At 44.4% G+C, this 18343-nt stretch overlaps 1 protein-coding gene across 2 annotated transcripts in view; it reads right to left on the bottom strand.

Annotated features, from left to right (window-relative positions):
- Window positions 1-17118, bottom strand: part of SH3PXD2B (SH3 and PX domains 2B) — a 153642-nt gene extending 136524 nt beyond the window's left edge. Inside the window, exon 1 of one of the 2 annotated variants that reach the window (XM_056574825.1) lies at window positions 16720-17118. In XM_056574825.1, the coding sequence (XP_056430800.1) occupies window positions 16720-17025 (306 nt within the window). In that variant the 5' untranslated portion in view covers window positions 17026-17118. The remainder of the gene's footprint in view (window positions 1-16719) is intronic. The other variant, XM_056574827.1, reaches the window with a different exon arrangement.
- Window positions 17119-18343: the final 1225 nt, after the last annotated feature.

Below are 18343 nucleotides of genomic sequence, written 5' to 3'. Positions count from 1 at the left end.
GACAGCGGAACATCCACCTAGAAAAGTCTGAGCGGATTGCTCTGAAAGAATAAACATGACCCAAATATGAATTTCCGTTGCAGAATTCTTGCAAAAATTCTTCCAAGTGCATGGTGCAGCAGAATCCTTTTGAAAACAATGGGAGGCTGCTCCACCGGAATTTCAGAGCTAAATTTTCACTTGGAAATTCTGCCCTATGAAAATGCTCTTAAGCCCAGCATCCTTGTAATCCAACAATTACAATTATATGATCATATGAGTAATATGGTATATCACTTAGCTGGAAGCAGTCATAACATAAAAAAATAAGTAATGATGGAACTTATCATGGACACTCCAAAATGTTGAAACAATCTCAGTTTCATGCTTTATTACCATTCCCCTTGTAATTTCCAGAAGACAATTCTAAACTAATTCTGCAGAAGTGGCCGTCCATTGTGCTCAATAGGAGGCGGCTGCTGCTCAATTTACATGTTTGTAGTTTTGTAGTGGAATTTCTGATGAAAAATTGGATTTTGATGAAAGATTGAGCACGTTTATTCTTTCAGAAGAATGTGCCCGTAAAAGCCCATTAAGGGTCTATTCACACATATAGGTTTCTTTAAAATCTGCTGATTTTATGCTGTAGAGTTTTCTGTAAACTTAATGACTAAATACAGCATCAAATGCAGCTGCAGCATCAAATCCTATGCATCAAATATGTGCTGGATAGTATACAAGTGATTACGCCATAAATAAGATTTTGAAATTCAGTGCTTATTTTCACAGCAAATTACGGGTGAAATAAGCACAGATTCTATTCCGTATTAAACAGCGCAGATCCACTATATTCAGCAAGCGATTCCCTCAGTATGAACACTTATAGCTACAGAGGTTATTCAGTCTTATGAATCTGATGGTCATCAGTAGGAGGTCGGCATGGTTCTGACTCTTGCTCCCTAGCCAATCAGCTGTTTAAAGGGGCCACGGCGCTTTTATAAGCGCTGCAGCCTCTTCAATGTTTACCAGCACTCATACCTGTATGGAAACACTATTACCACTTCAATTGGACAAAGGTGCAGGATCGTGCACTGCTGCTGATAAAAGTACGGCCATGCAAGTACAATCACTAGCAAACATTTAAGAGGCTACAGCACTTGCAGGACCACCACAGCCCCTTCAAACAGCTGATCTATTTTGAAGATAGACCATTCATTTTATAAAGCTGGATAACCTACCGTATTTTTCGCCGTATAAGACGCACTTTTTCTTCCCCAAAACTGGGGGGAAAAAGTCGGTGCGTCTTATACGGTGAATACACCCCTATCGTGGCGGTCCCTGCAGCCATCAACGGCCGGGACCCGCGGCTAATACAGGACATCACCGATCGCGGTGATGCCCTGTATTAACCCTTCAGACGCGGCGATCAAAGCTGACCGCCGCGTCTGAAGGGAAAGTGACACTAACCCGGCTGTTTGGTCGGGCTGTTCGGGACCGCCGCGATTTCACCGCGGCGGTCTCGAACAGCCCGACTGAATAGCCGGGTTAGTGCTTACAGGACACCGGGGGGGACCTTACCTACCTCCTCGGTGTCTTCTCCGTTCAGGGATCCCCTGTATGGCCGGCGCTCTCCTTCCTTGTCATCACGTCGTCGCGTACGTGCGTCGGCGTGCGTAACGACGTGATGGCGGCGACGGAGAGCGAGGATACCCGGCCGGCAGCAGAGACGTTTCGGAGCGACGGGGACACGGCAACAGCGATGGAGCGACATCCAGGGCAGCGGTGACGGGTCCGGAGCGGCGGGGACACGTGAGTATTACCTCCTCCTGCAGTGGTCTTCAATCTGCGGACCTCCAGATGTTGCAAAACTACAACTCCCAGCATGCCCGGACAGCCAACGGCTGTCCGTGCATGCTGGGAGTTGTAGTTTTGCAACATCTGGAGGTCCGCAGGTTGAAGACCACTATTGGGTTAAAAATCTTTATTTTTTTAGATTTTGTCCCTAAAAATTGGGTGCGTCTTATACGCCGGTGCGTCCTATAGGACGAAAAATACGGTATATGCTGTAAAGAGAGTGATCCCTAGACCCCACACCTATGCCTCTCTCAGCATTGACCGACAAGCTGCCATGTATCTGGATACCTCTTGAAAGTCAATAGGATCTGTCACTGACAATATAGACTCATTGGACATAAGAGCTTTCAGTTGACATCTAGATAAAACTCAAAAGTAACCTTCCATTTTACACTTCCTTACTTCTCCTGTACTGATCCTGAAGCATAGCCCATTGCTACAAGCATTTACACTTCAGATCTGCCTGTCCTTGCTTGTTTCATGTCTCCTAAAGCGGCTCGGTGACTTACATTCCCCTGAACAGTAATCTGATAAGGAGAACAGAATACAGGCCAGATGAGCACACTGTGGGATTGTTCCATGTTTTATTGCAGCTTTTACATTTTTTTACATGCGTTTGTTACAGCTTTCCAATGTACTTTTCCACTATACAGCTGTGCTACAACCGTAAAAACTATTATGGACATTTATCAACGGGTTTAGTCAGGTTTTCTTTACTATAATTGTGGCAAAATTGTCACAACTGCGACTACGCGATTTTTCGTGCAACATTTTGACTGGAAAGCGAGAAAAGCAAGTTTTCTAAAAATTGACTACGTAGTAATAATTTTAAAATGGACTACGGGTAGTCAGGTATTTATTAACTGCGACAGTCGCAACTGCGCAAAAAAAAGTCGCAACAAGGTTAAAAATTGACAAAATTTACTCCAGCTCAAACATGGAGCAGAAAAAGCTACTACCAAAGTAAAAAAAGGAAAAATTGCTTACGTGAAAGAAAATTATCAACAGGCTGAAACCAGTTGATAAATAAGTCGCACATAAGCAAAAAAAAAAGTAAGGAAAAAATTACTAAAAAAAAAGAATACATAAGTAAACATTGATAAATGTCCCTCTATGCAACCAAAAACTACAGTAATTTGCAGTCTAGCTAACCAAAAGATGGCAAGTGGGTGCTAAAGAGGACAAGCTACGGGGGTTGCACCCTGAGGGAACATCTGCAATATACACAAAAAAAATGTTTTTTCCTGCATTTAGCCATAGAAATCCCATGAAAAAAAAGGCAAAAACCAGCCGCATGTAAACCCAGCCTGACTTCCACAGAGCACTGCATTGAAGATGTGTAGCCTAAAGGAAGCTCTGGGTGATAATACTAAAATGCATCGAGTAAGGATCAGCTCAGTCATGTCACATTGGGGGAGATTTATCAAAGGATTTATAGACTTGTTTTTCCCATCTAAAATAGTCGCACAGAAAGTCGCAGTCTAAATAGGTGCGACTTTTTCGCGACTTTTAGAGCATGATGCATTCTAGTCTATTTTAGATGGGAAAATGCATTGGTGTAGGGCTGAGCGGTATACCGGTTCATACCGAACACCGAAATTTTTGTGCTGCACGATATGAATGTTTCCCATACCACAATACCGGTTTGGCCCCTCCCCCTATGAATTATCAGTCCGCTGCGCTGTCCCCACATCGGGGAACTAATCATATGTGACCCACCAGCGCTGTTCTGCTCCCCTCAAATCATGTTACCTGCCAGCGCTGTTCTGCTCCCCCCAAATTAATTATCAGCCCAGCGGGGTACTACTCACATATGTCACCCGCAAGCACTGCCCTCCTCCTATTTGTTGCGGGCCACCGGCGCTGGAACTCTATACTGTACGCCAGTGGTCTCCAACCTGTGGACCTCCAGATGTTGCCAAACTACAACCCCCAGCATGCCCGGACAGCCAACAGCTGTCCGGGCATGCTGGGAGTTGTGGTTTTGCAACAGCTGGAGGTCCGCAGGTTTGAGACCACTGCTGTACGCTTTATCCCTATACCCGGGCTGCAAAAGATAAACAAAATAAACTTTAACTTACCTGCGTCGGCCTTACGCTGGGGACGGGAACGTCGTACAGCCGTCAGCCTATCACTGGCCGCAGCAATGTTCCGCCCCGGCAGGTGATCGGCTGAGCCCACTGTCATGTATGAAACCGGCTTCTTACATGACAGTGGACTCAGCCTATCACTGGCCGGGGCGGAACATCGCTGCGGCCAGTGATAGGCTGACGGCTGTCCGATGTTCCAGTCCCCAGGAACAGTGTGAGGCAGACGCAGGTAAGTTAAAGTTTATTTTGTTTATCTTTTGCAGCCCGGGCATAGGGATACAGCATACAGCAGTGGTCTCAAACCTGCGGACCTACAGCTGTTGCAAAACTACAACTCCCAGCATGCCCGGACAGCCGTTGGCTGTCTGGGCATGCTGGGAGCTGTAGCTTTGCAACATCTGGAGGTCCGCAGGTTGGAGACCACTGGCGTACAGTATAGAGTTCCCCTGCTGGTGGCCCGCAACAAAGAGGAGGAGGGTAGTGCTTGCGGGTGACATATGTGAGTAGTACCCCTCTGGGCTGATAATTAATTGGGTGGGAGCAGAACAGCGCTGGTGGGTAACATGATTTGGGGGGGAGGGGAGGAGAGCAGAACAGCGCTCGCGGGTCACATGATTTGGGGGGGGACGGGGGAGCAGAACAGCGCTTGCAGGTCACATGATTTGGGGGGTGAAAGAAATACCGTTATATACCGTGGAACCGCCATAAGTTACAAAAATACAGTGATACACATTTTTGCTCATACCGCCCAGCTCTACATTGGTGCTTAATTTATGAATAGCGGCTTTTGCCGAAAGTACGCTGAAATGTCTGACCATACTGAAGCAGGTATAAATATAGTCTACAGCATAGATCCCGAAGTCCGTGCACCTTTTGATAAATTAAGCGCACAATAGACCGGCCTTACACTCTGTAGTTTGGTCTATATTCATGCAGGACATAGACAGCTTTGATAAATCTCCCCCATTGACTTTTTATGGAGACTCCATTTACAGACCATAATATGACGTTCACAATAACATGCAAACAACCTAGTCATACGGATCCCAAAAGATGGCAAGTGGGTGCTAAAGAGGACAAGCAACGAGGTCACTCCCTGAGGGAACATCTGCAATATACACAAAAAAAAGCCTCAAAGTGCTCAGCCGCCACACACAACTATATAATAGACTGTCCGTCGCAGATGAACGTTTACAGATGGGCAGTGATCTCTTTCATCTTTGACTTATGGTAGGGAGGCCGCTCTACTGTAGCACTTCAATAGAGTACTTCAATGGCAAGCCTTAGTGCTGTGTCATAGTCTGCCTGCAGGATCAGGACAAAGTGATCAATAGCATCTGATGTGCAGCGACCTGAGGAGAATGAGAAGTTCACATCAGATGTGGCTGCTCAGTCCTACCATGTCTAGAAGAAGAATTCACCCACTAAGAAGTTTCCATATCTGGCCAAAAAGGGGTTTAGGGGGGCTGGACCTGCAGCATCTGCAACATGAAAGTGAATGTCTATTATGTGACACCATCTTTAATGGGGTTATAACAGCCCCTGGATAGGTTAACAATGTTAAATAATTGTGGGGGGGGGGGGGGAAGCAACTACCTAACGATTAACCCCTTAAGGACTCAGCCCATTTTGGCCTTAAGGACTCAGACAATTAAATGTTTACGTTTTCATTTTTTCCTCCTCGCCTTCTAAAAATCATAACTCTTATATTTTCATCCACAGACTAGTATGAGGGCTTGTTTTTTGCGCGACCAGTTGTCCTTTGTAATGAAATCACTCATTATATCATAAAATGTATGGCGCAACCAAAAAACACTATTTTTGTGGGGAAATTAAAAAGAAAAACGCAATTTTGCTAATTTTGGAAGGTTTTGTTTTCATGCCGTACAAATGACGGTAAAACGCAATTTTGCTCATTTTGGAAGGTTTTGTTTTCATGCCGTACAAATGGCGGTAAAAATGACATGTTTTCTTTATTCTGAGGGTCAATACGATTAAAATTATACCCATTATTACATACTTTTATATTATTGTTGTGCTTAAAAAAAAATCACAAACTTTTTAACCAAACTAGTACGTTTATAATCCCTTTATTTTGATGACCTATAACATTTTCATTTTCCCGTATAAGCGGCGGTATGAGGGCTCATTTTTTGCGCCATGATCTGTACTTTTTTTTATACCACATTTGCATATAAAAAACTTTTAATACATTTTTTTATAATTTTTTTTAATAAAATGTATTAAAAAAGTAGCAATTTTGGACTTTTTTTTTCGTTCACGCCGTTCACTGTACGGGATCATTAACATTTTATTTTAATAGTTTGGACATTTACGCACGTGGCGATACCAAATATGTCTTAAATTTATTTTTTACACTTTTGGGGGGTAAAATAGGAAAAAACAGACGTTTTACTTTTTTATTGGGGGAGGGGATTTTTTTTTTTTACACTTGAATAGTGCCCATAGGGGACTATTCATAGCAATACCATGATTGCTAATACTGATCTGTTCTATGTATAGGACATAGAACAGATCAGTGTTTTCGGCTATCTTCTGCTCTGGTCTGCTCAATCTCAGACCAGAGCAGAAGACGCCGGGAGCCGGAAGGAGGAAGGTGAGGGGACCTCCGTGCGGCGTTCTGAATGATCGGATCCCCGCAGCAGCGCTGCGGGCGATCAGATCATTCATTGAAGTCGCGTACTGCCACAGATGCCGGGATCTGTATTGATTTTGGCATCTGAGGGGTTAATGGCGGACGCCCGCGAAATCGCGGGCATCGGCCATTGCCGGCGGGTCCCTGGCTGCGATCAGCAGCCAGGGTCAGCCGCACATGACATGGGCATCGCTCCGATGCCCACGGTTATGTACAGGACGTAAATGTACGTCCTGGTGCGTTAAGTACCACCGCACCAGGACGTACATTTATGTCCTGCATCCTTAAGGGGTTAAAGGGGTACTCTGGTGGAATTTTTTTTTTTTTTTTTTTAAATCAACTGGTGCCAGAAAGTTAAACAGATTTGTAAATTACTTCTATTAAAAAATATTAATCCTTCCAGTACTTATTAGCTGCTGAATACTAAAGAAGAAATTATTTTATTTTTGGAACACAGAGCTCTCTGCTGACATCACGAGCACAGTGCTCTCTGCTGACATCTCTGTCCATTTTAAGAACTGTCCGGAGTAGCAGAAAATCCCCATAGCAAACATATGCTGCTCTGGGTAGTTCCTAAAATGGACAGAGATGTCAGCAGAGAGCACTGTGTACCAAAAAGAAAAGAATTTCCTCTGTAGTATTCAGCAACTAACAAGTACTGGAAGGATTAAGATTTTTTTAATAGAACTAATTTACAAATCTCTTAAACTTTCTGGCACAAGTTGATTTAAAAAAAAAAAAAAGTTTGCCACCAGAGTACCCCTTTAACTGTGTTTAGATACCACAGCACAAATGGGAGCTCAGTGGCATCTACAAGGTTTACATACAACAGCTGCAGACCAGTTCCTGAAAACACTGGACTCTCCCTATTGGTGGTGTGAGGTATTACATTTAGGGTTGCCACCTTTCTTGCCGAAAAAAATACCAGCCATGCTAATTTGCATATTTGCGCGACATCATAGGATACTTATGCGGGGGGGGGGGGGGATTTTGTCCTATCCTGACCCTTATACCTTTTTATTATTATACCTTTCCTCCTTATAAAGGCCTGTATGAGGGCTCATTTTTATCTCCCCTCTCTGTTTTTCACAGTTCCATTCTTGTTTTGATGTGACTTTTTGATTGCTTTTTTTTAATTTAATTCGGGAGTTGCAGTTAGTTACTAACTACAACTCCCAGCATTCCCTGATATAGCTTGTGGCTCATCAGCTGCCCCAAACGAAAACTACAACTCCCAGCATATTGGACTATATAGTAGTATATAGTATAGGCCAGTGTCTCCCAAACAGGGGTGCCTCCAGCTGTTGCAAAACTACAACAGATTTGTAAATTACTTTATCTAATCTTAATCCTTTCACTACTTATTAGCAGCTGTATGTTAGAGGAAATTCTATTCTTTTTTCATTTCTTTTTGGTCTGTTCCACAGTGCTCTCTGCTGACACCTCTGTCCGTGTCAGGAACTGTCCAGAGTAGCATAGGTTTGCTATGGGGATTTTCTCCTGCTCTGGACGGTTCCTGATACGAGCATCAGGTGTCAGCAGAGAGCACTGTGGACAAGACAAAAAAAAAAAATCATAGAATTTCTTCTGTAGCATACAGCTGCTAAGAAGTACTGGAAGGGTAAAGATTCTTTAACCCCTTAAGGACACAGCCCATTTTCACCTCTAGGACGCAGCCCTTTTTTGCACATCTGACCACTGTCACTTTAAACATTAATAACTCTGGAATGCTTTTACTTATCAATCTGATTCCGAGATAGTTTTTTCGTGACATATTCTACTTTAACATAGTGGTAAATTTTTGTGGTAACTTGCATCCTTTCTTGGTGAAAAATCCCAAATTTTGATGAAAAAATTGAAAATTTTGCATTTTTCTAACTTTGAAGCTCTCTGTTTGTAAGGAAAATGGATATTCCAATTATTATTTTTTTTGGATTCACATATACAATATGTCTACTTTATATTTTCATCATAAAATTGACAAGTGTTTACTTTTGGAAGACACCAGAGGGCTTCAAAGTTCAGCAGCAATTTTACAATTTTTCACAAAATTTTCAAACTCGCTATTTTTCATGGACCAGTTCAGGTTTGAAGTGGATTTGAAGGGTCTTCATATTAGAAATACCCCATAAATGACCCCATTACAAAAACTGCACCCCCCAAAGTATTCAAAATGACATTCAGTAAGTGTTTTAACCCTTTAGGTGTTTCACAGGAAAAGCAGCAAAGTGAAGGAGAAAATTCAAAATCTTCATTTTTTACACTTGCATGTTCTTGTAGACCCAATTTTTGAATTTTTACAAGGGGTAAAAGGATAAAATTTATACTTGAATTTGTAGCCCAAATTCTCTCGAGTAAGCAGATACCTCATATGTCTATGTAAATTGTTCGGCGGGCGCAGTAGAGGGCTCAGAAGCGAAGGAGCGACAGGGGGATTTTGGAGAGTACGTTTTTCTGAAATGGTTTTTTGGGGGCATGTTGCATTTAGGAAGCCCCTATGGTGCCAAAACAGCAAATAAAAAAAACATGGCATACCATTTTGGAAACTAGATCCCTTGAGGAACGTAAAAAGGAATTAAGTGAGCCTTAACACCCCACAGGTGTTTCATGACTTTTGCATATGTAAAAAAAAAAAAATTATTTTCACTAAAATGTGTGTTTCCCCCCAAATTTCAAATTTTTGCAAGGGTTAATAGCAGAAAATACCCCCCTAAATTTGTAACCCCATCTCTTCTGAGTATGGAGGTACCCCATAAGTTGACCTGAAGTGCATTACGAGCGAACTACAATGCTTAGAAGAGAAGGAGTCATATTTGGCTTTTTGAGAGCAAATTTTGCTCGGGGGGGCATGTCGCATTTAGGAAGCCCCTATGGTGCCAGGACAGCAAAAAAAAATGACATGGCATACCATTTTGGAAACTAGACCCCTTGAGGAACGTTACAAGGGATAAAGTGAACCTTAATACCCCACAGGTGTTTCACGACTTTTGCATATGTAAAAAAAATGATTTTTTTTTACCAAAAATGCTTGGTTTAGCAAAAATTTTACATTTTTAAAAAAGGTAATAGCAGAAAATACCCCCCAACATTTGAAGCCCAATTTCTCCCGATTCAGAAGACACCCAATATGGGGATGAAAAGTGCTCTGCTGGCGCACTACAGGTCTCAGAAGAGAAGGAGTCACATTTGGCTTTTTGGAAGCAAATTTTGCTCTGGGGGCATGCCGCATTTAGGAAGCACCTATGGTGCCAGGACAGAAAAAAAAAACACATGGCATACCATTTTGGAAACTAGACCCCTTGGGGAACGTAACAAGGGGTAAAGTGAACCTTAATACCCCACAGGTGTTTCACGACTTTTGCATATGTAAAAAAAATATATATTTTTTTACACTAAAATGCTTGTTTTCCCCCAAATTTTACATTTTTACAAGGGATAATAGCAGAAAATGCCCCACAAAATTTGTAACCCCATCTCTTCTGAGTATGGAAATACCCAATAAGTGGACGTGAAGTGCACTGGGGGCGAACTACAATGCTCAGAAGAGAAGGAGCATCATTGAGCTTTTGGAGAGAGAATTTGGCCATGTGCATTTCCAAAGCCCCCCGTGGTGCCAGAACAGTGGACCCCCCCACATGTGACCCCATTTTTAAAACTACACCCCTCACGGAAGGTAATAAGGGGTGCAGGGAGAATTTACACCCCACTGGCATTTGACGGATCTTTGGAACAGTGGGCTGTGCAAATTAAAAATTTTATTTTTCATTTTCACAGACCCCTGTTTCAAAGATCTGTCAGACACCTGTGGGGCGTAAATGCTCACTGTACCCCTTATTACATTCCGTGAGGGGTGTAGTTTCCAAAATGGGGTCACATGTGGGTATTTATTGCTTTGCACTTATGTCAGAACCGCTGTAAAATCAGCCACCCCTGTGCAAATCACCAATTTAGACCTCAAATTTACATGGTGCACTCTCCCTTCTGAGCCTTGTTGTGCGCCCCCCAGAACACTTTGCGCCCACATATGGGGTATCTCCGTCCTCAGGAGAAATTGCGTTACAAATTTTGGAGGCTTTTTTTCTTTTACCGCTTGTGAAATTTTAAAGTATGGGGCAACACCAGTATGTTAGTGTACAAAAATGTTTTTTTTTTTACACTAACATGCTGGTGTAGACCCCAACTTTACCTTTTCATAAGGGGTAAAAGGAGAAAAAGCCCCCCAAAATTTGTTAGGCAATTTCTCCCGAGTACGGCGATACCCCATATGTGGCCCTAAACTGTTGCCTTGAAATACGACAGGGCTCCAAAGTGAGAGCGCCATGCGCATTTGAGGCCTAAATTAGGGATTTGCATAGGGGTGGACATAGGGGTATTTTACACCAGTGATTCTCAAACAGGGTGCCTCCAGCTGTTGCTAAACTCCCAGCATGCTTGAACAGTCAATGGCTGTCCGGAAATGCTGGGAGTTTTTGTTTTGCAACAGCTGGAGGCTCCGTTTTGGAAACACTGCTGTAGGATACGTTTTTCATTTTTATTGGGGGGGAAGGGGTGGTGGGGGGGGCAGTGTACGTGTGTATATGTAGTGTTTTACTCTTTATTTTATGTTAGTGTAGTGTAGTGTTTTTAGGTTACATTCACACTGACGGCGGATTACACTGAGTCTCCCGCTAGGAGTTTGAGCTGCGGCAGCTCAAACCTGAAGCAGGGAATTCACTGTAATCCGCCGCCAGTGTGAATGTAACCTGTACATTCACATGGGGGGGGGGGGGGGGGGTGTCAAAACTACAACTCCCAGCATGCACTGACAGAACGTGCATGCTGGGAGTTGTAGTTTTGCAACAGCTGGAGGCACACTGGTTGGAAAATACTGAGTTAGGTAATAGAACCTATTACCTAACTCGATATTTCCCAACCAGTGTGCCTCCAGCTGTTGCAGAACTACAACTCTCAGCATGTACTGATTGCCAAAGGAAATGCTGGGAGATGTAGTTATGCAACAGCTGGAGGCACGCAAGTACAACTCCCAGCATGCCGAGACAGCCATTTGCTGTTCCTGAATGCTGGGAGTTGTAGTTTTGCAAGATTTAGAGGGGTTCAGGCTAGAGATCACTGACAGTGGTCTCTAAACTGTGGCCCTCCAGATGTTGCAAAACTACAAACCTCAGCATGCTAAGACAGCAAACTGCTGTCTGAGCATGCTGGGAGTTGTAGTTTTGTAATATCTGGAGGGCTACAGTTTAGAGACCACTGTCAGTGATCTCCAGCCTGAACCCCTCTAAATCTTGCAAAACTACAACTCCCAGCATGCCAACACAGCAAACAGCTGTCAAGGCATGGTGGGAGTTGTAGTTTTGCAACACCTGGAGGGCGACAGTTTAGAGACCACTCTCTAAACTGTCGCCCTGCAGATGTTGCTAGGCAACAGACTCTGGACACGCGGCGTCATACTTACCTCCACCGCCGCCGTCATCTGGAGCTCCGCCGCGGGGTAAGTGACCGCCGCTGCCGCCGCCGCCGCTACTGCACGGTTCCCCCCGCTGTGCCCGGACACCGATGGGCGGGCATAGCGGGGGGAACCGAACTTTAACCCCCCCGCCCCCAGTCTGCTATTGGTCGGCCGCTCCGCCGATCAATAGCAGGGATAGGAGGGGTGGCAACCCTGCCACCTCACTCCTATCTCTTCAAGGGGGGTCGAGGGTGTCTTGGACACCCCCGATCCCCCTTATTTTATCGCGGCGCCGCCGTTGATGGGCAGGGGGAGAGCGCTCCCCCTGCAAACACCATAGATGCCGTGATCAGAACTGATCACGGCATCTATGGGGTTAATGCTGCCGGGAACGGCGCGATCGCGGCCCCGGCAGCTGCGGTGGGACTCCGGCTGTGATTGACAGCTGAGTCCCACCCGCGATCTCCTGCGCTGCCCGCGGCAGAGCAGGAGATCGCTTGGACGTATGTATACGTCCATTTGCGCGAACGTGTAATTCGCCTGGACGTATGCATACGTCCAATAGCGGGAAGGGGTTAATAGAAGTTATTTACAAATCTGTTTAATTTCCTGGCACCAGTTGATTTAATAAAAATTTTCACCGGAGTATTTCTTTAAGACAAAAGTCGTCTTAAAATAGTAGTGCATAGGACACATTTCCTCTTTACACCATCCTATGTTGAATGAGCGATTTTATTGAGCAGTAGCACCAACCTTCACCTGTAAGGTAAACCTTACACTGTAGATGAAGTGTCCAGAAGGGGGCACTGTTCTATTTCACACTCCAGTGCATGAAGAGTTCAGCCAGGTACATGCTGACAAAGGAGCCGATCACCACAATGTATTTCCTGAGGGCAAAGCTGCCAAATCAGGTTACTATGCTGGGTATTTTATAAACCAGCCCTGCCAGGTATAAAACATGTATTAACAGCTCCATCACACAGCACAAACAAACATGACTATCATCTAAAAGAATCACCAGCGAGCACCGTAACCTTCGCATACTACACTGTCGGCTCTTGACAAGTGGGTATAATGCCAATAATCCAGATGTGCAGCAATGGAGAAAATGCGTTCCTTCATTGTCATTAGGGCATGTGCTGTTCATTAATGGCATTCTACCAGCACTAGCATTAGCACAGACATAAGATACAATTCCATCTCGGGTCTTAAATCATACTAAAGCCGCTATGCACCGGTAGATGTTTTCTTGCTGTTTACTGTCCATAGCAGGACAGGCACCCAGGTAAGTCCAACCCATGTCCTTTGTTTAGTGGCTGTCAGTCAAACAGGTTAGGCGGAAGCAAGCCCGCCATGGGGTGGTTCTAAAGAGCACATGGGGCTGCGCTTGTCTAGGCACTTGCTGTGCTGGAAAACACCTCCTGGGCACTCAAGCCTCATTTGCATATTTAAATAGGCTATTTTCTAAATCGAAAACAATATTAAAATGAAAAATGGTTTGCCTAAAATCACGGTGGCTAGCAATATCTAGCCATGTACTTAAATACATCCCTGTTTTCCTACTGACAGGTGCACTTTAAAGGGTACCTCTCATCAAAAAAACTTTTGATATATTATAGATTAATGTATGCAGAATAACTTTACAATTGCATGTTATTAAAAAATATGCTTCTTTCTATTTAATTTTCCACTTTGAAGAAATGACCACTAGGGGTCTCCCTACCAGTCCTGGCAGCAAGCATTTCAGACTCATGCTGGAGTCCTAAACACTACGAGCTGCCAGTCTGCTTTGTTCACAAAGGAGAACACTCAGAGCTGCCAGCCTGCTTTGTTCACAGCCTGTTTGGCTGTGAACAAAGCAGGCTGGCAGCTCTGAGTGTTTAGGACTCCAGCATGAGTCAGAAATGCTTGCTGACAGGACTGATCGGGAAAAATACAATAGAAAGAAGCATATTCTTCATTAACATGCTATTGGAAAGTTATTCAATATTCATTAATCTAAAATATATCAAAAGTTTATTTGATCAGAGTTACCCTATAAGGATAGGGTCACACACAGCACATCCACAGTGTATTGTATTCAGCGGATTCACCAATGCCAGTCAGTAGAACATGCTCCCTTCTGCAGCCATACAGCCCTGTGTGGCTGCACGTAGCAGATCTGAAGGGCTACCCGGCAAAAGCAGGGAGCTGACCCTAGTGACTTGCGCCAATGCATCCGCAGCGTAAAATACAATGCGGATGCGCTACATGTGACCCTACCCTAGAGCTTAATACCCAGGGTTGTATTTGCCATTAGGCACCTGTGGGCATGTGCCTAGGGCAGCAGTGTTGAGGGGGGCAGCACTTCAGTCTGTGAAAAAAAGATATGTACTTTTGATGTAGCTGTCAGCATCATGCTGTAGCATTGAGTACAAAAAATATTTTTTCCCCTTTGGTTGAATCCACATGGGTCAAAACAGCTGTATATTCACAGCCTCAGCCACTCACTATGTTATGGATTTGTGATTGATGTGTGATTTCACTAAATTCTGTGCACAGGATTGCCATCCACGGTAAAGCTGTAAGGGCTCATTCACATAAGTCCAGCCTCAGTCATCATTTCCCTCCATTGCTTGCTCAAAAGCATCGGAGGGAAACTGATGCTAGAACTGATTCCATTCATTTAAATGGGACAATTCCCAATCATCAAGCGCCTCAATTTGGACACGTTGGACGGCATCAGACAGGGGAACGCATCTTGCTGCCTGGCGTGCAGGAACAATGGATGCCGGATGCAACACAACTGATGACAACTTAGACTGGATTCACATCATGTTTTTCCCTATACAGGACCGCAAACGGCTGGGGGGGGGGGGGGAGCTAAAAACTTGTGCTCCCATACCCCTGCCGTATGACGCCCGTATGTAATTCATTTCAATGAGCCGACCGGAGTGAACCAGTCGGCTCATTTTTCCCCGTTTGCGGTTTTCTACCGGACCTAAAACCGTAGTCAACCACAGTTTTAGGTCCGGTAGAAAATCGCATTCGGGGAAAGAGGAGCCGACCGGTTCACTCAGGTCGTATCATTGAAATTAATTACATATGGGACCGCAAGTTTTTAGCTCCCCCCAGCCGTATGTAGTCCTGTATAGGGAAAAACCTGATGTGAACCAAGCCTAATGCATGTTGTCATCAGTTGTGTAGAGATTCAGGCCGAGTTCATCTATGTCGGACGCCAGACATACGTGAACCCAGCCAACAAAACCTGAATGTAACTTGCTGTTTTTTCAGTGTATTTATAAAAGATTTACATGAAAAATTCCAACTGTGGAATTACCCTAATGGGACGGATGTAGTCCAAGTGCCTTGGGCAGCATAAACTGTAAAATACAGCCCTGATAAGGTTTGAATAAGCAGAATATGGGAACATTTGTATGGTCGGCGTATTACTCTTGTCTGAACTAGACCTTATTCTCATCTTGGATGTTTATTGCTTACAACAGGAAAGGCCGGAGATGTCTGATAGATGCTGGTCCCACCACTGGGTCCAGCACCAACCTCCAGAACAGTGAGACCACTACATCCAAGTGGAGGATGAGCAGACAATGGGCTTCCTCTAAATAGGAAAAAATGTATATCTATTCAAAGATAAAAAGAAAATAATGTACGGACAAACTTAGACCAGGTGGTCTTATTCTGCCATCAATCTTCTATGTCTGTTTTCAATATTGCGTGATATATTCCATATTACGAATCTTTAAAACACAGCAAGGACCAGATGGTCAAAAGGTAGACGCTGATCACTACGTACTGAGCCTCAGTAAGGAGTGCCTCTTTAATGCTGCTGGTAAAGGGAGGGTCTCCCATAACCGTATACTAGGGGATTGCTCATAAAGCCATTTCCTGTAGTATAGTAAAATGGACCTGAATGTAAAGCAGCCGCCCCCATTACACGGTGGATCCTTCACTTCAGATATTTCCCAATATGGATCCGCACTGGACACTGCGAGCACTTTACCACTATTATACGCTTAGGGTCAGTCACAGTAGGTCACTAATGCCCGACTCATCCATCCATCTATAGGGTCCTAGCGCCACTTCCCAAACAGTGACCCCAGCTCAGTAGGTGACACCGTGTACCCATCCCAGTGCCCGCCACCTCACATTCTGCCGCACTTTTGCCTTTAAATCTTTTACGGCTAGAAAACACGCAGTCAGCTCCGCCGGGAGCATCATGTGCCAAATCCCAACCAGTGCCAGGCTGCAATTAGGAGGATAAGGCTGTTGGCAAACACACCCAGCCGTAAAGTGGCGTTTACACTGTGCGATTGCCGCACAGCAGTACCCTTACATTACCTGTAGATCCTATAGCAGTGGTCTTCAAACTTTAGACCTCCAGATGTTGCTAAACTACAACTCCCAGCATGCCCGGACAGCCAACGGCTGTCCGGGCATGCTGGGAGTTGTAGTTTAGCAACATCTGGAGGTCTACAGTTTGGAGACCACTGACCTATAGGTTAGAATACAAAGTAACGTGTGGGAAGCAGAAATATAACTACCAATATTAGTAATAATACTATGTAAAGAACAATCTCTTGTGCCCACATGTGGCATTCCCTGGCACTAATAGGTCTAGCTATGGGCACCACAGACTGGGTCACCCAGGGATGCCCCGGACCCCGTCTTCCTCCCCACATACAATGGCCACTCACATAGTGCTTGTTGGGGCTACGTCGCTTCTGGACGTTCTGCACGCTGACTTGCACGATGCTTTTCCTTGGCATGGCTCCGCCGGGCAGCACACAATGGGGTGAGCGGGTGTTCCTGGCAGCTCCGGTCTCTTCACATAGGCGGCCGGGGGACAAGGAGGCAGAGAGCGGTGGGTTCCCCGGTTGAGCAGCTCGTCTCCTTTCTTTGCACCGCCAGTCTTCCCCTCCCCTGTGTCTGTGAGGAGGAGCGGCCAACTCTCTCCAGCTCAGCCCCTCCATGTCCCGGGCGGTGAGATGAAGCTTTACCATATACTTAACCCTTATCTGACAGGACTGCAGTAGACCGCAGAGCTAACACTCCACACTCCAGCAGTTGTCCTCTACATCATCACAATCCGCCCTAGCCGGGCCTGGGAAAGCTGGGTGACTACCTCTATGGCCAATACTACTGCACTTCCTTGTGCACAGTGCTCACTGAGGGAGACATCACTATTACAGTGGACACACTTGGCATTTGGAAGACTGAGAAAGCTGGGTGACTACCCCTGAGGACTGAGAGCGGGAGACCCCTTTATGGCAGGGGCTGCACACTGTTTGTTTGTAAGGCTGGGTTCACATCTGCATCATTCTTATGAAGCGCTACAATGGACCTCTTTGACTTTAATGGGGGTCTGTTGGGTTTTGGACATGGTGTCCGGGGTTATATCAGACAAACTATTCTATGTGGTATTTTTTAAAGGGGTACTCCGGTGAAAAACATTTTTTTAATCAACTGGTGCCAGAAAGTTTAACAGATTTATAAATTACTTCTATTTAAAAATATTAACCCTTCCAGTACTTATCAGCTGCTGTATTCTCCACAGGAAGTTCTTTTCTTTTTGAATTTCTTTCCAGTCTGACCACAGTGCTCTCTGCTGACACCTCTGTCCATGTCAGGAACTGTTCAGAGCAGTATAGGTTTGCTATGGGCATCACATCACTGCAATTTTTGATTGCTCAAAATGCATCTTTATGTTGCACAAGTATGATGAATTTGCTAATTTTTTCCAACACAATGGCCCTCATTTACTTTTGCAAACCCGACATGTTTTGCCGGGTTGTGCGCCAGATTCTGTAGCATTGCGCCAAAAATTCTGTCTGCGCCATAATTGAAAAAACCCTGACTAACTCTTCATTTTGCTAAGAAACCCAAAAAGAGGCGTGGCCATTGGGGGAAATGGGGTGTGGCCTCCCAAAAGGGGCATGATCTCGACATTTTCACAAAAACAACAACATATTTACTAAGGTTTCCACAGAAAATGGGTTGGATTTGAGCTGAGGAAAACCCCACAGATCAGAGCATGTGTAAAAAATAAAAAAAAATGTAAAATAAAAAAGTAAAAAAATTGGAAAAATCTGCTCCCAAAATAAAAACGTCAGTTTTTCCCATTTTACCCCCCAAAAAGCGTAAAAAAAATTATTAATACACATATTTGGTATCGCCGCGTACGTAAAAGTCTGAACTATTAAAATATATTGTTAATTATCCCATACGGTGAATGGTGTAAACGTAAAAAAAAAAAAAAAAAAAGTCAAAAATTGCTGCTTTTTTGTCACGTTTTATTCCCAAAAAAAATTATAAAAAAAT

Source organism: Hyla sarda, chromosome 4, assembly GCF_029499605.1.
Source record: "Hyla sarda isolate aHylSar1 chromosome 4, aHylSar1.hap1, whole genome shotgun sequence".
NCBI classification, from domain to species: domain Eukaryota; kingdom Metazoa; phylum Chordata; class Amphibia; order Anura; family Hylidae; genus Hyla; species Hyla sarda.
Note: the sequence above shows the minus strand (reverse complement) of the source record. Positions and strands in the feature narration are given on the sequence as shown.